This window comes from Mirounga angustirostris, unplaced genomic scaffold (genome assembly GCF_029215605.1).
Source record: "Mirounga angustirostris isolate CCGP_5_RB_7025 unplaced genomic scaffold, mMirAng1.0.hap1 SCAF_2, whole genome shotgun sequence".
NCBI classification, from domain to species: Eukaryota; Metazoa; Chordata; class Mammalia; order Carnivora; family Phocidae; genus Mirounga; species Mirounga angustirostris.
In genome coordinates this window covers 82,129,546-82,153,440 of record NW_026991710.1, presented here as the reverse complement: position 1 = coordinate 82,153,440, position 23,895 = coordinate 82,129,546, and the positions used below count along the sequence as shown (strand labels likewise).

Genomic DNA, 23,895 nt, shown 5'->3' with positions numbered 1-23,895 from the left:
TTTTTCCTTTTTTGGGACTCCTATTATATGTATGTTGGATGTTCTTTAACTATTTTCAGTATTTGCCATTTTTTTCTAATTTTTTGTCTTTTTCATTTTTTAATTTAAAATTTTTTCCTCTTTTTAATATTCTCTTTTGCTTATACAAAGTTATCTGTAGTTTATTAATTCCTTATTTCTTCTAGTTTAGTCTTCTTTTTTGAATTGTTTTTTTTCTTTTATTTCTTATTGTTTCCTGAGTTTTATCATCTAAGCTCTGAATGAATAATTCTAGGGGTTGTTCTAATTCTAATTTATGGTGTACTTTTGTATTATGTATAACTTTTTAAAGTCTTTTCAGCTTGTTTTGAAGTAGTGGTTTATAGCATTTACCTGTTTTGTTGGCAAGTCTTTGTGGTATGTTTTCATTGTCTTCAGAGATTTATTTTATTCCTATTCACTTTTTTTCTCACAATAACTTTGTATCAGATATCACTTCTACCATTTTCTTTTACTAATTTTTTATACTCATTTTTATGTGAAGTTAATTAGCCTTTCTAAATACACAGAGATCCTTCTCCAGTTTTTGGGTAATGTTTGAAAATATATCACCTTGCTTTATAAGTTCTCTCTCTTTTCTCCTTCCTCACTTCATCTGGAATTTCTTATTTCTTCTACTGCCCCTGTCCTCTTCAGTTTGGGTCCTGTTCTCAGCAGGTTCTTGGTGTGGCTTTTGTTCTGGATGGGAGTTTTGACTGATTAGTTTTGAACATTTTAGTGCCTGGAGTATCTATGCCCTTAAGAGTTTATTGTGGACCCTCTCACTCACATGCTACAATAGGAGCAGAACTCATTCTTTTTTTTACATATTTTTCTCAGTTTTGTCTGCTGTGTTGTAATATAGAAAGTCCCTGTTGGTTATTTTGGAATTCTTTTGTTCTGTGGACTGGCAAATGCCCTGTTACTGTGCTCTACTTCTTCCCACACAGATGGTAAAACCCACATAGATCTTGTAGCTTTATTGGTGGTTCATCCCCACCTTCTGGTACTTTGGGATTTTGTGCATGAGGTTTTGATTTTGCTATCTAATTGCTCAGATTTTATAAGGGAATTGGCAGAGATTTAAAATTTTAGCTGTTGTCACATCCTTCTTCCCAGAATTCTTACAAAATTTTTGAGAATTTTTGTGAACCACTAACCTCTAGACCATGCTGGCTTCTGCTCTAAAGGTTAACATTATGATTGCATTAAATACAAACTAAACTATATTTGAAAATTAACTATATAACATATATCATACTTACCTTGTTAATAACTAATAGGTTGCTGTCTAAGAGCCTTTTTGCATCATCTACAACTAGATATTATAAAAACAATTTCTTATGTCTTTGGTGACCTCTTGAATGCATTAACTAGAGAAAAGATATGGTAGAAAGAAGTGTGTGTGTATATATATACACACACACTTATATACTTATATACATAGACACATATATATACTTATATACATATATAAGTGCGTATATGATAAAAATAATAAACAACTATATGTTTGCAAATTTGCCAACACTGCTAGGATCTTTAAAATATATATATAACAGCCTTACTGAGATATAATTCGCATATGTATAATTCATTCTTTTAAAGTATACCATTCAATGGGTTTTAGTACATTCACAGTTGTGCAACCATTGCAGCAAACAATTCTAGAACATTTTCTTCACCTCAGAAAGAAACCCTATACTCATTAGCAGTTAATCCTCATTTGTCCCCAATTCCACACTTTCCTCCCCACTAGCCCTTGGCAGTGACTAATATACCTTATTCTGTGTACATTTGCCTATTTTATACATTTCATATAAATAGAATCATACAATATTTCTGACTTTTTTTAACTAAGCATGTTTTCAAATTCATCTATGTTGTAGCATATATCAGCTTCATTTTTTTCCCCAAATTTTTTTAAAAAGATTTTATTTATTTATTTCAGAGAGAGAGAGAGCGCGCCTGTGTGCGCACAAGTAGGGGGAGGGGCAGAGGGAGAAGCAGACTCCCCGCTGAGCAGGGAGCCCAATGTGGGGCTCGATCCCAGGACCTTGGAATCATGACATGAGCTGAAGGCAGATGCTTAACTGACTGAGCCACCCAGGTGGTGCAAACTGGGTGGCCCTTTTCCCCAAACCTTTGTTTAAATTCTAGTTAATAGACAGTGCAATATTGGTTTTAAGAATGGAATTCAGTGGTTCATCACTTACATATAACACCCAGTGCTCATCATAACAAGTGGCCTCCTTAATACCCATTACCCATCTAGCCCATCCCCCACCCACCTGCCTCCATCAACCCTCAGTTTGTTCCTATCATTAAGAGTCTCTTGTGGTTTGTTTCCCTCTCTCTTTTTTTTCCTCCCCCTCCCATATGTTCTCCTGTTTTGTTTCTTAAATTCTACATATAAGTGAAATCATATGGTATTTGTCTTTCTCTGACTGACTTCTTTCACTTAGCATAATACACTCTAGCTCCATGTTGCACCATGTTGTTGCAAATGGCAAGATTTCATTCTTTTTGATGGCTGAGTAATATTCCATTATAGATAGATAGATGATAGATAGATAGATAGATAGATAGATAGATAGATAGATAGATAGACAGACAGACCACATCTTCTTTATCCTTCATCAGTCGATGGACATTTGGGCTCTTTCCATACTTTGGCTATTGTTAATAATGCTGCTGTAAACATCGGGGTGCATGTACCCCTTTGAATCTGTATTTTTGTATCCTTTGGGTAAACACCTAATAGTGCAATTGCTGGATAGTAGAGTAGTTCTATTTTTAACTTTTTGAGGAAGTTCTGTACTGTTTTCCAGAATGGCTGCATCAGTTTGCATTCCTATCAAGAGTGCAAGAGGGTTCCCCTTTCTCTGAATCCTCACCGACACCTGTTGTTTCTTGTGTTGTTAATTTTAGCCTTCTGACGGGTGTAACCATCACGGTTTTGATTTGTATTTCCCTGATGATGAGTGATGTTGAGCATCTTTTCATATGTCTGTTAGCCATTTGTATATCTTCTTTGGAAAAAATGTCTTCTTTAGAAGACTTCTTTGGATAAATGTCTGTTCATGTCTTCTGCCCATTTCTTAACTGGATTATCTGTCTTTTGGGTGTTGAGTTTGTTAAGTTCTTTATAGATTTTGGATACTAACCCTTTATCAGATATGTCATTTGCAATTATCTTCTCCCATTCCATAGTTTTAGTTTTTTGCCTTTTAGTTTTGTTGATTGTTTACGTAGTACTTCATTTTTCCATTGTATGGACATATCACATTTTATCCATTCATCAACTGATGAACATTTGGATTGTTTCCAATGTTTTTCTATTATGAACAATGCTATTATGAACATTTGTGAACCAGTTTTTGTGTAGATGTGTGTTTTTATTTCTCTTGGGTATATGTCTTTTTCAGATGTATGGTTTCCTAAATATGTTCTCCCTTTCTTTGGATTGCCTTCTTACTTTATTGATAATATTCTTTGAAGGGACAAAGTTTTTAATTTTGATGAAGTCTAGTTTCTCTATTTTTCTTTGTCACCTGTACTTTTATCTAAAAATGTTTTGCCTGACTCAAGGTCACAAAGATGTATTCCTATCTTTTCTTCTAGGAAGAAATTTTTCTTTACTTCTATATTCACACACACATTTAGTTGTATGATCTGTTTTAAGCTAATTTTTGTATATGGTGTAACAAAGGGGTTCAAATTCATTTTTTTGCACGTGGATATTCACTTGTCCCAGCACCATTTGTTGACCCACATGTTCTGATATGTAGTACGTTCATTTTTCTTCAAATCTATTTTTTCATTTCTATTATGATTACTTCTTTGATATACGAGTTGTCTCAAATTTTTTTTCCTAACCCATTTGTGATCTTTCTACTTAAATTTTTAAATTGATTTCTTACTTAAGTGCATTGTGCTCATTTGATTGTAGAATATATGACTACTTCTTAGAAATTCAAAGAGAATAACATTATGGTCTAGCTATAATGTAGTCAGTGTTTTTATTCCTTGTGTGCCTGAAAGGATGAATATTCACCAGTTGTTGGGCATAATGTTGTATCTCTTAGATCAAGCTTGATAAATTAGACATTTATATCATTTGTATCCTGGTGATTTTTTCATCTACCCAATGTTAGTTAATAAATGACATTGCATTGTGTTAAATTGAAATGTGTTAAAATTTTCTACCACCATGGCGAATTTCTGTTTCTTCCTTTTAGTTCTTTTTTCTATGTTTATTTTTTCTTAAACATGTATTAAAAGATTTTATTTATTTGAGAGCGAGCGAGAGAGAGCAAGCATGTGCAAGTGGAGGGAGAGAGATAGAGGGAGAGGGAGAAGCAGACTCCCCGCTGAGCAGGGACCCTGAGATCATGACCTGAGCTGAAGGCAGATGCTTAACTGACTGAGCCACCCAGTACCCCCTTATGTTTAGTTTTACTTATGGAAAGTTTCAAGCATACACAAAAGAAAGTATAGTGTAATTAATTCCTATTGCCCTCTCATCTTTAACCTTTATGAATATATATGGCCAATCTTATTTTATATATATTTTCTCTACCCTTTCTTTTATGCTCCCCCAGTATTTTATTTTATTTTATTTTATTTTTTTAAAGATTTTATTTATTTATTTGAGAGAGAGAGATTGAAAGAGAGAGCACAAGAGGGGGTAGGGTCAGAGGGAGAAGCAGGCTCCCTGCCGAGCAGGGAGCCCGATGTGGGACTCGATCCCGGGACTCCAGGATCATGACCTGAGCCGAAGGCAGTCGCTTAACGAACTGAGCCACCCAGGCACCCACTCCTCCAGTATTTAAAGCAAATCCTAGACATAACTATATTATTGTTTTATAGACTCAATGTTTAGATTTACTCATACATTTACCACAGTATTTGCTCACCATTCCCTTTTACATTTTCACCTATCTGGAAGCATTTTCCTTCTGCCCAAAACCTATATATTACAGTATCCTTTAGTGAAATCTTAGTGGTAAATTTTATCCATTTTTGTTTCTTTGAAAGGTTTTTAATCTTGAGCATTTTCTAGAAAATTAGTGCAGAATTCAAGTTGACAGTTATTCTTTCTGAGCATTTTGAAGGTATTATTTCCATGCCTTTTAGCTGCCATTGTTGTTGTTGAGAAATAAATAGAAAGTCTAATTTCTATTTCTTTGTAGATAATCTCATTGGCTTCTTTAATGACTCTCTCTTTTTCTTTGGTATTCTGTGGTTTCACCATGATATGACAAATGTAGGTGTGTCATAAGGAATTAAATGATAGTACTTTTGAGTTATTAGGTTTAATTTCTTAATATTCTAAGTGATGTGATCTTAAACAGGTATATAAGGGAATATATTTTATTTTAAAAAGCCATGTGGTGAATACTTTTGGAGTACATGATTCTTAATTTTTCAGCTTTATAACTTTCTTCTCAAGATCGTGTGTATATACATGATATAACATGGCATAGTATGCTTTCTGTATCTTTCTACAGCACTGTTGGAAATAATTATGAAAAATGGAAGCACCGCTGGAAATAGCCCTCATTGCCGAAAACCATCAGGTTGTGGTGATCAAAACAAGCCTAACTGTACAAAGGACAGCACATCTGGTAGTGGTGAAAGTGGAAAGGGCTACACCAAAGACCAAGTAGATGGAGTTCTCAGGTAGGGATAATATGACTTATATCTCAACTAGAATTGATACTAACATAATTTTTCAATGTTATGATGCCTAAAAAAATGTGTGAACTATAATTTGGTGGAAGAACAAACACAGAAGAATTGAACTCTGGGTGTCTTATGCTTTATGTTATTTATCAGATCAGTCTGTAAAGTACCAACTCTATGGAAGGTTCCATCTTTTAAAGTAACTATAAGGCAAAAGTTGCTTCCAGATATTTTTTCTTGGGGAATATTATTTCAATTTTTTGACACAGTATAATATTTAGATAACTGTATTAAGAGAGGATAAAAGAGGAGAAAGAATTGTTTTGTCTTTGTATACAGGAAAGTAGGAGAATTTCATATGAGAGGAAAATTGAGGGCAATAGCAACAGCATTTTCAAATTCACTTGTATTAATGTAGCACAATTTTTTTCTATTTCTTTAAGGCCATCTTTATATATACATATGCAAACATATAATAACGTCCTCTTCTTTTAATATTTTTCATACTCTAATTATTCTGCCTCCGTGTTTTTAGTTTTACCTCATGTTATACTTCTACTTAAAGTAAAAGAATTAGGTAGAGTTGGAAAATTGTGAACTAGGTTTTGGGGATCTGATGTAACTGATTTTATAATTAAGAAGAGCTTTTCTGGAAATAAAATGAACCTTTGAGTATGAAACACTACAGAAAATGCTGTTTTGTTTTCTGCTACAGCTTAGGGAAGCTTTATTGATATTGTACTGATGTTGCTCTCTAGCAAAGTTGAAGGACTCTAAACAGTGATTAATCAGATAATTCACATGGAGAATGAATTATAGTACAGTGAACTAGCTCAAGTGAAGAGCAGATAAAACTAGATTGTCTTTCTCTTAACGTTTTCTTATCTACTTTTCTTCTGATCTTATTTCCTTTTTTGCTCATCCTTTTTTCTCCATTGCTTTTTAGTTCATTCTTTTTTTTTTTACCATAATTTAGAATTGAAGTCATTTTATTTTTTAATTTTTTTAAAGATTTTATTTATTTATTTGACAGAGAGAGACACAGAGAGAGCAGGAACACAAGCAGGGGGAGTGGGAGAGGGAGAAGCAGGCTTTCTGCTGAGCAGGGAGCCTGATGCGGGGCTCGATCCCAGAACCCTGGGATCATGACCTGAGCCGAAGGCAGACGCTTAACGACTGAGCCACCCAGGCGCCCCCTAGAATTGAAGTCATTTTAAATAAAATATCAATGTATTTACATTTTTCTTTTTTCCCTACATATTTAGATGCTAAAGCTTAATTGTAACATTTTATCTGAGTGTGGCCACAGATGTTGGTGTTTGGTAGAAAAAAAGAAAAGAAAAAAGACTCCCTAATCATGGTGAAGCCATGCTAAAGGGTATTTGATTAGCATGAATGGTAGTGAAGCACTTTTGGGATATAAGTAATTTTGCTAACTACTTTTATAACTAGTATTGTGTGATTGAGAGTTGGTTGACTATGTGAGATAGGTGAATGAATAAATGAGAGACTTCCTTTTGAATTTCTTCAAGAAAAAGCTTTAAATAAATGGTGTGCTGAAATGTGTTCCAGGAAACCACATCTATTTGAAAACAAATTGTATTTTCTTGTAGAATTGACTTTCTATTGGGAGAGTATGTTCTTAATGAAAGACCTAAATAAAGTTAATTGTATTATATGTGATTTCTGTTTAGAAGCATTTTGTGATTAAAAAAAAGACTATAGAACTACTTATATATTTTGAAATATCACCAAAGAATAGAGTTGAAAGTTTTGGAGAATAGGTATGCCCTAAATCTGGTGCTATTTTTTAAAAATCTTTTTTTCTTCGTTTCCTCTATCCTCACCTTAAAAGGAAAAGAGGAGTAGCTCAAGGTATGGTAGAAATAAGGAAGGAAGAGCAGTGCTTTGTTTTACTATCTCTTGGAGTATTTAGGCAGGATATCTTGAGAATGAAAGAATGAAAGATGGTGGTGGGTACGGATACACTTTGTGTATGGCCGGATTTGGAAAGATGGAAACAGGAGATTGAGGGAGTTTCTGTCTTTTGGCTTCTATATTCTCTGGGAAATTGGAGTGGAGATTATCCTCTGAGAGTTAGAAGAAAAGAGATGAGATTGGAAACTTGAGGAGAGTTGTAAAAGTATGGAAAATTTACAGAGCGGAAAGGCAAAGGGAATGGAAGGATTGCTGGTTAGCGTTGAGGACCCAGCCAAATTTCAGACCATGAATTCTTATTGGGTATAAGTATTAGCTTAGTAGTACAGCTGTATTAGAAATTGTTTCTCTGGTCAATAATTTTCTTATCCCTTTTTTATTAAATGCAGTTTTTTTCCTCTGAGGACTAAATGTGATTGGAATGTTCTTTAATAGAATCCCTAAGTTATTCAGAGTACTTAAGTTGATAACTTTTATGAGTTGCTTAGCTGAATTATGTAACATAATACTCATTATATTAAACTTCGTAAGTGTTGCTTTAGTGAGGTAACAGATCACCAGCAAACACTTAGATGCTGTATGTTTTTGTTTTTTGTTTTACCTATACACAGGGGATTTTTTCTGAAGAAAGCCATGTTATCTCGTGTTAGCAGGGTTATGCAAACAAGTAGCTCGGTGACAATTTGGCTCAATGGGAGAACCCATGCAATAATACTGCATCCATTGCATAAGTAAGAGCTAGCTTACAATAAGACTGAAGAAAAAGTGTATAACTTTGTGAAGCTAATATTCTGTGTAACTAAACACTGTTTTTGAATTGAAATATATTGAAAATTTATTGAGAAGTGTCTTGGATCTAATTTGAAGTTTTTAATTTCTCATTGAAAAAAGAGCCCATCTTTTATTTTAAAAACTTACAAGATAATTGTAAAAGCATTAACTGGGTCATCATTCTGTTTATCAGTTAGGAACACTTCTGTACAAGTATAAGTCATTTGAATTATGGGGATTTGATTAGGATTTGATTTAAGCTGTTCTTGAAATGAAATCATTTTGCTAAACTTATAAAATAAATAATCCTTTGTCTAAGGAATAAATATTTCCCTAAACACCAATTAAATCTGGAGTCTATTTAAATGATCAGCTATAACATGCAAAAAAGATGGAACGCCTGGGTGGCTCAGCTGGTTAAGCGTCTGCTTTTGGCCAACGTCATGATCCCAGGGTCCTGGGATCGAGTGCTGCATCGGGCTCCTTGCTTGGCAGGGAGTCTGTTTCTCCCTCTGCCTTTGCCCCTTTCCCTGTTTGTGTTCTCTTTCTCTCTCTCTGACAAATAAATGAATAAAATCTTAAAAAAAAAAAATGCAAAAAAGAATTGAAAGAGGACCTTCCTGCCCTATCCGCTATGCTTTCATTCACGTAAAGGAAGACATAGGGGCTGAACTGATGTACTTCTCCATTGTTGAGCTTGAAGTCAGTCTTTCTGGACTGGTTGTACGATATTTCCTTCCGGGGTAGGTAATGGGTTACCTCTTTTTAATTTATTTTCTTTTTTATCTCTTTTAAAATAATTCTTTGGTGAAGATGGAGAAGAAGGTTTGAATCTTTCAGTAAGGAGTGAACTGTAGAAACTATGACAAATGCATTTAATTGGTGAAGGAATGATGAATAAAAATATGAATTAAAATAAATATATGAATGGTAATTTTTGATTCAGGTGTGAAAAATTAGGTAAATGAGTATATTTGGAGCATTACTTGAAATATATAGTGGTCTTCAGCTGGTGCATTGGTGATGTCAACTTTATACCTCTCTGCTGGCTTCCCCGTCTTTGTGACAATTCTTAGCTTTATGACCCATCTCTAGAGGATTGTGAATTCCAACCTCTAACTTCCCTACACTACCCAACAGTCCTCTCTTGGGCTGCCTTTTTCTATTGCCTAGCCTTTTGTGCTCAGGAAATCTTAACAAAACAATTTTGGAGGGTTAATCTGGTATATAATTAATCAGCTTATGCATACAAACCAGGTAATAATGGCTTTAGGATTGTTTAGTGTTTTGTTTATCACTTCCTTTTGTTTTCTGCATTCAGGTACTATCTATCATATTCACAGCTCTATTCCTTGTCCTACAGTCTATTCTCCTCTATTCCAAACTGACTTTTGGTGCCAACTACATTTTTATTATAGCACTTACCACCTTTGACTTTTAGATCCTAACCATTTCTGCCCTTACACTGGACCTAGTCATCCATCTGTCCATTCATCATCCATCCATTCAACAGATACGGTGAACAGACATAATCCTTGCCTTCAAGAGGCCTGTAGTCTAGAAGAGTAGTCAGACCAGGGAGCTGCAAGTACACTGTGGTAATTGCTGGGAGAGGGCTGACGTCCAGGGGGCTTTGCGGGGGATATAAGAGGAACACCAAACCTAGTCTTGAGGAATTTGATTCCTTGAGAAAAGGAAAAGCTCAGTTGAGGTCTGAAGAAATTGTAGAAACTAACTAAGCAAGAAAGGAGGCAGAGAAAGCATGTTTGGGGCACCAAAACCAACGTTTGAAAATACCTACAAGACAAGAGTCTGTTTAAACACTGGAAAAGCAAACAGAAGAGAAGAGCTGGGTTACTCTGGTGTCTGAAGGACTCCTTTTCCTTGTTCTGATTCTGAGATAACAGGAATTTCAAGTCAGACAGACTGAGATTTGAATCCTTACTTGGGAGACCTTTCCTAATCATCCTATTTAGAAAGCTGGTCTCCCTGTCCATTCTCTCGTCTCCTTTGTCACTTTTAGTTTTCTCTACATATATATCACCGTATGATATACTTTTTATTTTACTTGTATAATTTGTTCATTGCTCATCCCTCTCCCAATTGTAAATTTAGTGTGAACAGGGTTGTTGTTTTTTTTTGACTGTTTTATTCACCATTACCATCTGAAACAGTGTCTAGCAGAAAGTAGATGATCTGTAAATTTTTGTTGAAGAAATAAATTTCAGTTTCCATCTATTACTTGGGACCTAACCATTTCCAGCCTCAATTTTCTCATTGGTTAGATGAGGAGTAAATGAGACAATTTGTATAAAATAACCAACATAATAAGATTCTGCAACTCTTTGTTGTGAAATCTTTGTAGACCAGATGTAGTTTGGAATTCAGAATTGTTCGTATTTTAGAAAGGTAATAAGGAGCATATATTATACATAACATAATAACACTTAACATCTGGAGAGCAGCCCATTACTTAATAGTAACATTTCTGCAGCAACATGCAGAAATATTCACACTTAAATGGGATAAATGAAAACTCTAGCAGCTTCACACCCATTCAGGTCAAATTTTGCCTCTAAAAGAGTTCAAGTCAGGTTTTTGCAGTCAAATTATAGAATAACTTTCATTTTGCAGAGCTTTATGGATATTGGAACATGGATATGTGATTGTGGACCTTGCCTGACACACAGTAGGTGTTCTATAAATGTCCCCTTTCCCTTTATCACATAGTTTCTAAACATATCTGGGAGAATGGGTCTCTGCAAAGGCAGGAATCATTCTGTTTTATTCACTAATATATCTCAAGTGCCCAGAGCACTGTCTGTGACATAATTGGTGCTCCATAAATATTGTTGATTAAATAAAGGAAATATCACATTTATGATTAATTGACTATTGACAGTTAATATTTATTAAGTATCTAAAGTAGAAAAATCCAATTTTAATTATTATTATTTTTTTAAAGATTTTATTTATTTATTTGACAGAGAGAGAGAGAGAGATAGTGAGAGAGGGAACACAAGCAGAGGGAGTGGGAGAGGGAGAAGCAGGCTTCCCATGGAGCAGGGAGCCTGATGTGGGGCTCGATCCCAGGACCCTGGGATCATTACCTGAGCCAAAGGCAGACGCCCAATGACTGAGCCACCTAGGTGCCCCCCAATTTTAATTATTATTACCATAAAGAAGACTGCATAACAGATTTTTATTGATATGTGATTATAAAAAAAATTCTATAATCTTAAACCTGTCTTTTTTTTTTTTTTAACTTTGTTCATTTAACAAATGTTGAACGTTTTCATTATAAAAAGAGAGCTAAGGCTCATTTATTCCAGAAATATTTACTGAGAACCTATCCTGTACCAAGCACTATCATGGCTTATAGTTTCAGTAGTAAAATAAGATCAATCTTGTCTCTTTCCTTTGAGAACTTTGAGTCACTGCAATTCTTCAGCTGCCGGTGAACAATTATGCCTTAGATCTTTTCTCCTGTTACTACCTTAAAACACTCACCCATGGAACACATCTAAGGTCATAAAGTACTCTACAGAAAATGTTGAAAATGTTACTGTATTTTAGTGAAGGAAAAGTATTAGGTTTTAGGAGAATATTAGCATTTAGAAGTATTAATGTTCTCTGCTCCATTCAGAGTATTTTTTTTTTTTTCTTAATATACTTCAAAGACTCTGGGCTTAAATCCGTTAACATCTTTAATTAGCTATGTAAGTAATCTTTAAGAGCATGCTAATCATAATGAAAATTGGGTATAACAAGCGTTTTTGAGTCCTGTGATATATATTATTATGAGATTTTCTTTTTCTTAGACTGGCAGACAAGTTCTCGTTAGTATAGCGGAGCTGAGTTAACTTGCCTTGGCATTTAAGGTACTTGTAATCGTTTTACATGCACTAAACTGTTGCTTTGATATTTGGTAGGTCTACGTTATGTGACAACAAAAATCTTGGAATGCAATGCATATTAATTAATCTTTAGCTATGACATACTACGACATACTTGTGAAGAGTTCTGGAATTTCTTTGTGTACTTAAGAGTACTGTAAAATTGTTCTTGTCCTCATTTTAGTTTCAGTGTGTGCTCTGTCCTTCATCCATGATTGTTATGGGCTTTGCTTTACTTCTGTAGTTGTGATAAAAAGCACCAAGGACATTCTCATGGTCAACTCTCCTTAGACTGGAAAGAGGTTAAAAAATGGTCTGTGGTCAAAAAAGAGAATGAAGCAATAACCTTTAATGGGATAAGCTATTTGACACTGAGAAAACAATCCACAGACAGTTCTTTCTACTATTCTAATAAATAAAAAATGAGAGATATTACATGAAGTTCTTCCTTGAAATTTACATTATAACACACTCTTTTGTTCACAGCATAAACAAATGTAAAAATTACTATGAAGTACTTGGAGTTACCAAAGATGCTGGTGATGAAGATTTGAAAAAAGCTTATAGAAAGCTTGCTTTGAAGTTTCATCCAGACAAAAACCATGCACCTGGAGCAACAGATGCTTTTAAAAGTAAAGTAAACCTTTTAAAGCAATTGTACTAAGCTCTTTTTAGAATCCACTTTACAATGTTTTAGAATATTAAATTCTGCCTTTAGACTGGTACATTTAGAAGCCAGCATAAGTAAGGTCCTCAAAATCCTTTAAAACTTTACTATTAATTATGCCAAGAGCCAAACAAATGCACTGTGGCTTCACAAAAGCAAAATGCCAGTTTTGGCAAAGTCCTAAGTAGCTTTTCTAGATAATCATGCATGCTTTCTAGTTTACCACACACTAGTAGTGTGGTGATTATACATGAGCTCCTAAACTAAAACAAAATATAGCTTTTGCAAGTTTTTAGGGTAATAGAGACTGTCCAGAATTGGGAAATTGCTTGGAATTTTCTGCTTGTGATCTTATATTTCTGTTAACTGGCCAACTTTTGCATTTTCTTATATGTGGTTCTAACTAATGTGACTTTTTCTTTTTAAGAATTAGTTTCTTTGGGCACCTGGCTGGCTTAGTCAGTGGAGCATGCAGCTCTTGATCTCAGGGTCATGAGTTAGAGCCCCACATTGGATGTAGAGCTTACTTTAAAAAAAAAAAAAATTCATTTTTTTTCCTTTTGCCTACTATTCATTTTTCTTCATTTTCTTTCTTAATATTATTTCAGGATTGGGCGGGTTTTGTTTTGCTTTGTTTTGTTTTTGCCAATTTAGTAAATACATGTCAGAGAGTTGATTTTTTATAATTTTGTATCTTATTACATATAATTTATTCATAATAGTTAATTTCTAATTCATAGGAAAATGCTTATATTTGTGATTGTTCCTTCTTTTGAATTTGGCACTTAGAGCCAACATACGATGTTTGCAGTGAAATGTTGGGGTCTTGGAATAACAGGAAGGAAATACTAATTTTTAAAATGCTCCAGGGCATCCGGGTGGCTCAGTCAGTTAGGCATCTATCTGACTTTTGACTTCAGCTCAGCTCATGATTCAGGGTCCTGAGATGTAGCCCCGCATCTGGCTCTGCACTGGGTGTGAAACGTGCTTAAGATTCTCTCGGGCGCCTGGGTGGCTCAGTTGGTTAAGCGACTGCCTTCAGCTCAGGTCATGATCCTGGAGTCCCGGGATCGAGTCCCGCATCGGGCTCCCTGCTCAGCAGGGAGTCTGCTTCTCCCTCTGACCCTCTTCCCTCTCATGCTCTCTCTATCTCATTCTCTCTCAAATAAATAAATAAAATCTTTAAAAAAAAAAAAGAGTATACTTATTAAAAAAAAAAAAAAAGATTCTCTCTCTCCCTCCCTCTTCCTCTGCCCCTCCCCACACCTCACGCACTCTTTTTCTCTAAAAAAAAATAAAATAAAATGCTCCTAAAAGGTAGATGATTTCATTGGTCTTTCACAAAAAACTGTTTAAATTGTTTCCAAAACAGTTTTGTATCTTGAAGGAAGTTGCCAACTAAAATATATTCAGGCAATTATTAATATGTTTCAATAAAAGCAACTGCCAAAGTGGTGCTGGTGAAAGTAAAATATCACTGTGACAGTGAGAGCCTTCTCTATTTGTTTCCTTAAGTTAAAAGCGACATGGTGAAAGTACAAAAAATGTTTCTTTACTCAAAAACACTAATGTTAGGGGCGCCTGGGTGGCTCAGTTGGTTAAGCGACTGCCTTCGGCTCAGGTCATGATCCTGGAGTCCCTGGATCGAGTCCCGCATCGGGCTCCTTGCTCAGCAGGGAGTCTGCTTCTCCCTCTGACCCTCCCCCCTCTCATGTGCTCTCTCTCTCTCAAATAAATAAATAAAATCTTAAAAAAAAAAAAACACTAATTTTAGCACATTCCTCCAAAAGTTAAAAAAAAATTTTTTACATTATGAATTAAAATCATTTAATTTAAAATTGTTGGTGTTTTTAAATAGTGAAAAACATTTCGGCAGTGAGATTTTGCGTATTTGTGATTTGCTAAGTGATTTTGGTATTAATTCTCCATTAATGTTAAAAATGCTAAACTGCTTTCTCTGACTTCTGTATTGAAGTCATTTAGCATTATTAGTCTTGGAATAACAGTAAGTGGACTTCCTAATATTTTTACATCCTATGTATTTTGAAGAGGGGAGCAGCATAAATGTCAGCCCAGCTAGACATTCAGACGGGGCTTTACAAAGGTGATTACACTTTGATGTGGTACATTTCAGAGTGTAATGCTCTACTTTGCACACTAGCAACTTAATATTTATCAACATGCTGGGAGGTGGTTCATCTCTAGAGAAGAGGCTCACATTATTCAATACACAGGAGGTTATCTGTAAATCAGAATGCCAATTTATTAATCCCAAAGAGGATCAGAATAGGGAGTTGGTTGATGAGCCCATTTTTCATTGGGTGGAAACTACATAGAAAACTAGATTGTAATCCACAGATGCTCGGTGAGCAAAGGTAGTTAATTAGAAAATATTACAGTTAGTGTCATCATTCAGAAATGGCAGGTTTCATTTATTCAGCACACAGGGTCTTTTCTTTATCTTTTGAATCATTTTATTTTTAACCAGTTGATCCTAACATCTGTTTTTGGGATACTAAGCTGTTTATTTTAAGCAAATACTATACTTTTTTTCTTTTGTATGAAAATTAAGTATAGCTTGATTGCTCTGTAACTACCAAAACACTTTTTACAGAAGATGGAAACCATTTGCTTTTTATTTCCCCCAAGAATAGAAAAAGAGGAGGTAATTGGTTTAAGGAATTAAATTAGATAGAAGAGATATTTTCATTTGTGCGTGTGTTTGTTTTGTTTTGTTCTTTAAATAAGCTCAGTGTCCAAAGTGGAGCTTGAACTCACAGTCAAGAGTCATATGAAAACAAAAAAATTGCTGAGCCAGCCAGGTGTCCTTTCATTTATGTGTTTTGTAAAGATTTAAAAATTAAAAGTTTGCTATCAAGGAGGATAGGCTAAATGAACTCTTAAGTTCATGTGGCTGCTTGCTCTTTAAAATTAAGGTTGTAACTCAAGTTTCTCAAAGCAGGGAATATTTTATTTACATCTAGAGAGTGACTTGCACAGTATATATGAACATGCTTTTAAAAAATATTTGAATGAAATGGATCCCTTTCCTTCTGTCTGACATGGATGTCTTCAAAATATACCTGGTCTCCTTTATCTTCAAAGACAAATACTTCAAAGTATTTCAGAGACCCTTTGAAGAGTACGTGTGCCTATTGACATACACATGAGAGTAATAAGGGGTGTGGTTTAGATGTTTTTGTGTTTACTTGATAAATAATAATGGATCAGATGCTATTACCTGTGTTAGGTCTGGTAGTTCAATATTCTTAACATCTGGGCTAGTTTTTGTAGAGAAATACAACAAGAGCATATGAGATATCCTCTTACTCAAAGAATTTGTAATTCATTAAGAAGAAGGTATCACACAGAATATTTGGAATAATAGTAATACCTAACATTTGACAAACATTTTATAGTTTTTCATTCCTATTTTTTCATTTAATGCTTATTAAAAATCTTATGAAGTAGTCAGGGGACTAGTGTCATCCGCCTTTACCCAGTAAGAAAAGTGAGGCTCAGAGAGATTAACTGATTTACCCAAGATCTCCCAGAAGACTGAATATGATTAAATACCAAAACATTGAATAAAGATGTTGGAAGAAAAGTCAGAAAGATAAAGTACATTATAATCAGAGTAATTAGAGAAGCCTTCATGTAATAGGTGAGAATTAAGAGTTTTCTGGACATGAGTATGATTAGAGAAAAGAGAAAATGGCAGAAATTTGGGTATGAGAATGAGGCAAGTGATTTAAGAATCAATGAGGACTTCCACTTTCAGGAAGATGGAATAGATGTACTTTTCCCTATTCCTTGCATAAAATATAATTGAATATTATGTATAAAACAAAACAAACATTAAAAAAAAACTTTGAAAGGTGGAAAGAAGAAGGTAGATGAGCTAGGGGCCTTGGGACCCAAAGAACTACATGGCAGTAAGTTGCTTGGGTTTTCCTTTTGTTTTTTATATCTTAGATTAGGTGCTGGAGAAGCAGACAACCCAGAAATACCAATAAGCACTGATAAACAATCCCCAAGAAAAGCCTACTTGCTCTAGCTAAACCCCCGGGAAGGGGATAACATAGTAAGACAGAAAATTTTTAAGCAATAACCATCCAATATAGCCAAATATCAAAGAAAAAACTGTGGTCCCATCCCACCCACACCCACATCAGCAAAGGCTGAATAAAGAACATAGCCTGTCACCCTCTCTGGGCTGCAGTAAGATGCTTTGACATGCCTGCCCTCTTTACTGGGGCTGTAACAGAGATGACCAAGTAGGGAGCAGGTACTTCTGCTTGACAGTAACAAGGTGTCCCTTTCCCTCCCCACTGGGGAAGTGTCATAAGTAGCCTAGTGGAGAATTAGGACTTTTACCACCATTTAGAGGTAAACAAAGCCATATCCTTGTGGTGTCAGCGAAGCTTCCTGGGGGGCAGTAATGCAGCACCCCTACCTACTCTTTCCAGCCACAGAGATGTCATTGGAGACTTGATGGGAGACTAGGAATCTCATCTTTGCTCAGCAGTAACGAGGAGCTCCTCCTTTCAGATGTCATCAGAGGCCAAGGGGGAAACCTGAACTTTTATTCCCATCTGGAAGTAACAAGGTGGTATTTCCTCTTCCTGTACCAGAATAATGTCAGAGGAGGACAGTTAAAAACAGGAGTTTTAGATAGGTCCAGAGTCTCATAAGATAATAGCTCAAATGACCACATTTCAGTAGAAAATCACTTGCATACTGAGAAGGAGGAAAACCTCAAACTAAATATAAAAAGTCATAGATGTCTACATGGAGATGACAGAGAAGTTAGAAGTGTCTAACAAAGATTTTAAAGCATCCATCATAAAAATGCTTCAATGAGCAATTACAAATATGCTTTAAGTAAATTTTGAAAAATAAGAGTCTCAGGGGACACCTGGGTGGCTCAGTCAGTTAGGCAGCTGCCTTTGGCTCAGGTCATGATCCCAGGGTCCTGGGATTGAGTCCCACATCGGGCTCCCTGCTCAGTGGGGAGTTTGCTTCTCCCTCTGCCTGCCGCTTCCCCTGCTTATGCTCTTTCTCTCTCTCTCTCTGACAAATAAATAAATAAAATCTTAAAAAAAAAAGAAAAAGAAGAGTCTCAGTAATGAAATAGAAAATCTGAGCAAATAAAAGGTATAAAGAATCAAATGGAAATTTTACAACTTAAAAATACAAAAACCAAAATAAAATCTAGCAATGAATGGAATAAACAGGAAAATGACAGAGGAAAGAATCAGTGTGCTGGAAAATAGAAAAATAGACATCTAATCTGAACAGCTCCAGGGACAAGTGGGACTATGACAAGATTTAATGTTTATATCATTAAGGTCTTAGAAGGAGAGGAAGAAGAGAACATAGCTGAAAAAGTATGCAAAAATAAATAAGTAAATAAAGATTGAATACTTCCTATACTTGGTAAAAGAAATAAGCTTACATAATTCAAGAAGTTGAATGAACCCCAAATAGATAAACCCCAAAAAATCCACACCAAGACACATCATAGTGAAACTTCTGAAAACTAAAGACAAAAAGAAAATTTTGAAAGAAGCAAAAGAGAAATGACACCTTACCTACTGGGGAAAACAATTCAAATGACAGTGAATTTCACATTAGAGACCATGCAGGCCAGGAGACAGTGGCCCATTTTTCAAATACCTTTTGAAAGAAAAGAACTTTTGCCCAGAATTGTATACCCAGCAAAAACATCCTTTGGGAATGAAGGGGAAATCCAGACATTTTCAGATGAAGGAAAAAAGAGAATTTGTTATTTGCACACGTACCCTAAAAGAATAGCTAAAGAAAGTTTTCTAGCCAAAATAAAACAATAAAAGAAGAAATCTTGAAATATGAAAAAGGAAGAAAGAACATGGTAAGCAAAAATATGGATAAATGCAATATACTTTGCTTCGCCTCTTGAATTTCTAAGTTGTTTGACATTTGAAGTAAAAATTTTAACATTGTCTGATATGGTTCTAAATGTATGCCAAGAAAATATATAAGACAATTATATTATAAATGAAGGATAAAAGAAAGTAAAAAAGTAAGGGTTTCACAGTACACTTGACTAGTAAAATGATGACAGCTGTAGCCTGTGATAAGTTGTGTATGTATAATATAATACCTAGAGCAACCACTAAAAAGTTGTACAAATACACCAGAAAACACTAGATAAACCAAAATGGAATTCTAAAAAATATGTTTAAGTAACTCACAGGAAGTCAGGAAAAAACAGAAAACAAAAAATAAAATGGCAGACATAAACCCTGACTTATCAGTAACTACATTAAATGTAAATGATCTAAATATGCCAATTAAAAGACAGATTGGCAGAGTGAATTAAAAAAACATGATTGTGTGTTATCTATAAGAAACTCACTTCATTTATAACAATATAGACAGGCTGAAGGTAAAGAGATGGAAAAAGATGTATCATGAAAACGTTAATCAAAAGAAAGCAAGAGTGGCTATATTAATATTAGATAAAGTAGACTTAGACTAAAAATGTTACCAGAGAAGGAATTATATTATGATGAAAGGGTCAATCCTTCAAGAAGACGTAACAATATACATGTGTTCACATCAAAAAACAGATGTAGGGGCGCCTGGGTGGCTCAGTTGGTTAAGCGACTGCCTTCGGCTCAGGTCATGATCCTGGAGTCCCGGGATTGAGTCCCGCATCGGGCTCCCTGCTCGGCGGAGAGTCTGCTTCTCCCTCTAACCCTCCTCCCTCTCATGCTCTCTCTATCTCATTCTCTCTCTCAAATAAATAAATAAAATCTTTAAAAAAAAAAAAGATGTAAAATATGTAAATCAAAAACTGATAGAACTGAAGAAGAAATAGACAAATTCATAATTATAGTTAGAAACTTCAACACCTCTCTGTCAACAACTGATAGAAGAGCTTGACAAAAAATCAGCAAGAATATGGAAGAATTAAACATCATCACCCAACAAGATCTAATCAACATTTATAGAACACTCTATACAACAACAGGAGACTATAAATTATTTTCAAGTACTCACAGAGCATACACCAAGATAGATCATATCCTGGGTCATAAAGTAAACCTTCACTAAGTTAAAAGACTGAAGTCATGAAAAGTGTGTTCTCTGACCACAATGAAATCAAAGTAAAAATTAATGACAGAAAGATAATTGGAATATGTCTTATCACTTGGAAACTGGACAACAAACTTCTAAGAAATTTATGGGTCAAAGAAGTCTCAAGAAATGTTTAAAATAATTCACTAATCTGAATAAAAATGCAACATATCAAAATTTGAGGGGAGCAGCAAAAGCAATGTTGAGAGGAATCATATAACACTAAATGCATATATTAGAAAAGAGGAATGGGCTTAAGTCAGTCATCTAGGCACCTACCGTATAAGCCTAGAAAAAGAAGAGCAAAATAGACTCAAAGCAAGAGTTTACAGCCCTATAACTGTTAAGTAAATTAAATTAGTAATCAAGAAACTCCCAAAAAAAGAAGTCTCCAGGCTCAGATGTCTCTGCTAGAAAATCCTACTAAACTTTTAAAGAAAAATTAAAACTACTCCTATAGTCTCTTCTTGAAAATAAAAGGAAATATTCCCCAATCCATATTATAAAATAACTGTTACCCTGCTCTCAAAACCAGTCAAAGACACTACAAAAAAAGAAAACTATAGACCAGTCTTTCATGAAATAAACCCAAATATCCTTAACAGGATAATTAGAATTCAGTAATATATATATATATATATTATATAAGTTATACCCTTATATATAACTTATATATATATATAAGTTATACACCCTGACCAAGTAGAGTTTATTCCAAGGATGCAAAGCTGGTTCACTATTTGAATATCAGTCAGTGTGATCCACTATATTAATAGACTAAAGAAGAAAAATCTCATGATTGTATCCATCAATGCAGTAAAAGCATTTGAAAAATGTCACCATTCATTCATGATAAAACTAACAGAAAAAAAAAAACCTGATGGATAAATAGGAATAGAAAGGCATTGCCTCAAATTGATAAAAGAGCAACTATAGAAAATATATACTTAATGGTGAGAGACTAAACGCTATCTCCCTAAGATTGAGAACAAAGTAAGAATGTTTCCTTTCATCACATTTATTCAGTATAGTGTTGGCAATTCCAGTCAGTGCATTAAGGTGAGAAAAGGAAAAGACACAAAGGAAGAGATAAAACTGTCCCTATTTACAAATGATATAATAACATATAAAATCCCAAGGAATGCATCTTCCCCCCCCTAAATTTTTGGAATCAATAAATATATTCTGTAATATTTTAGGATACAAGATAAATGTACAAAAATTAATTTTTATATTTAGAAATATTTAGTACATTTCTCTATACTAGCAGTGAATATATAGACACAAACTAAAAAAGCATTACCATTTATAATCATACATATACACACAAGAAATACTTAGTTGTAAATTTAACAAACCTTGTACAGGATTTTTATGCTGAATGCAGTAGAATACTAGTGAAAGAAATCAGAGAAGATCTAAATAAATGGAACAATATATCATGTTCATGGATTGGACAGCATAGTAAAGATGCGTGTCCTCAAGTGTCAAGTGTCCTCAAATTGATCTACATATTTAACATAATTCCTGTCAAAATCCTAGGAAGACTTTTTTGTAGATAAAAGCAAGTTTATTCTAGAACTCATAAGGAAAGATAAAGAACCTGAATAAATAAAAACAATTTATTAAAAGAATGGAGTAGGAGTCATCAGTTCACCTGAATTCAGGACTGACTTTATAGCTACAGTTATCAAAACAGTATAGTATTGGCAGAGGGATAGACAAATAGATCAATGAAACAGGATAGGGAACCCAGATATGGACCCATACAAATATACCCAACTGATTTTTGACATAAGTGCAAAAGCAATTTAATAGAGGAAGGATAGGCTTTTCAGCAAATGGTTTTAGAACGGTTAAGATATTCATAGGCAAAAAAAGTTAACCTTGACCTAAATCTTATGCTTTTTACAAGAATGAACTTGAAATGAATCATGAAATATAAAACACTTTTTAACTCTTAGCAAAAATCATGGGAGCAAATCTTTAGGAGGAAATCTTTAGGATCTTGAGCTAGGCAATAATTTCTTATACTTAACACTAAAAGCACAATTCATAAAAGGGAAAGTTGATAAGTTCGATTTCATCAAAATTTTTTTGGTTTGCTCTGCAGAGACCTTATGAAGAGGATGAAAAGACAAGTAACAGAGTGGGAGAGAATATTTGCCAAACACATATCTGAAATGGACTAGTATCTGGAATATATAAAGAACTCCCCAAACTGAAAATTTAAAAAACAGACAATTCAGTTAGAAAATGAGTAAAAGACATTCCACTGAAGATGACATACAAATGGAAAATAAGCCATGAAAAGATTTTTAAAGTCATTCATTAGCCATTAGAGATAATGTAAAGTAAAACCCAATGAGATATCACTGCGTACCTATTAAATAGCTAAAATAAAAAATAGCAACAACACCAAATAGCCTGTATGGATGCAGAGAAACTGGATCACTCATACATTGTTGATGAGATGTAAAATGACACAGTCACTCTGTAAAACAGTTTGGCAGTTTCTCAAAAAACTAAATATTCAGCTACCATACAACTTAGCAGTTACATTGCTGAGCATTTATCTTAGAGGTAAAAGTTGATGTTTGTACACCTGCACATGAATGTAATAGCAGTTTTATTCATAATACCAAAACTAGAAACAACACAGATGTTGTTCATTGGGTGAATGGTGAAACAAACAGTGGTAAAATCCATACCATGGAATACTACTCAGCAATAAAAAGGAATGAACTACAGTAGCGCCCCCCCCCCCCACCTTATTTGCAGAGGAAATGTTCCAAAACCCGCAGTGGATTCCTGAAACCACAGATAGTACTGAACCCTATATATACTATGTTTTTTTCCTATACATACATGCCTATGATAAAGGGTAATTTTTAAATTAGACACAGTAAGATATTAACAATAATAACTAACAATAAAATACGACAGTTATAACAATCTACTATAATAAAAGTTATGTAAAAGGTCTGTCTGTCTCTCAAGATACCTTGTACTTCATTCACCCTTGTGATGATGTGAGATGATAAAATGCCTACATGATGAGATGAAGTGAGGTGAATGATGTAGGCACTGTGACATAGCTTTAGGCTACTATTGACCTATGGATGATAGGTTAGAAGGAGGATCATCTGCTTCCAGACCATGGTTGATTGAGGGTAACTGAAACCATGAATTGGGGGTGAAGGTGGGGACTACTGTTTTGGCTTACATAACAACCTGGATTGATCACCAAAGAATTATGCTGATTGAAAAAACCCAATCCCAAAGAGCTTCATTCCATTTATATATTTTATTATTTTATTTATATAATATTCTTGAAATGCCAAAAATATAGAAATAGAGATTAGATTAGTGGTTGTCAGGGGTTAGAGAGGGGATGAAAGGGAAGGAAGTGGGTGTGTTATATAAGAGCAACAAGAGGATGGTAATGGAAATGTCCCATATCCTGATTATATCAATGTCAATATCCTATTTGTGAGAGTACTTTAATTTTACAAGAAATTGCTATTGGAGAAATTAGGTAACAGGTACAGAGGATCTCTCTGTATTATTTCTTACAACTTCATGTAAATTTAAAGCTACCTCAAAATAAAAGTTTAATTAAAGAAAAAAGAATATGGTGGAAGGTACTTTTGGTGAAATAAGTGAGACTGAGGTAGAAATGTATTTTGTAAAGCTTTTGAATACCAAAATAAATTTTGGATTTTTTAGGTAATAAGGAACTGAAAAAAATTTTGATTATGGGTGTAGCACAAAGTAAATGAATAGAAAATT

At 34.4% G+C, this 23,895-nt stretch overlaps 1 protein-coding gene across 2 annotated transcripts in view; it reads left to right on the top strand.

Moving 5' to 3' along the window:
• DNAJB14 (DnaJ heat shock protein family (Hsp40) member B14) overlaps positions 1–23,895 on the top strand; it is a 50,081-nt gene that overhangs the window by 11,171 nt on the left and 15,015 nt on the right. Inside the window, exons 2-3 of one of the 2 annotated variants that reach the window (XM_045880690.3) lie at positions 5,532–5,703; positions 12,798–12,943. In XM_045880690.3, the coding sequence (XP_045736646.1) occupies positions 5,532–5,703; positions 12,798–12,943 (318 nt within the window). Of the gene's footprint in view, positions 1–5,531; positions 5,704–11,049; positions 11,371–12,797; positions 12,944–23,895 lie in introns of those variants that run through there. The other variant, XM_064584855.1, reaches the window with a different exon arrangement.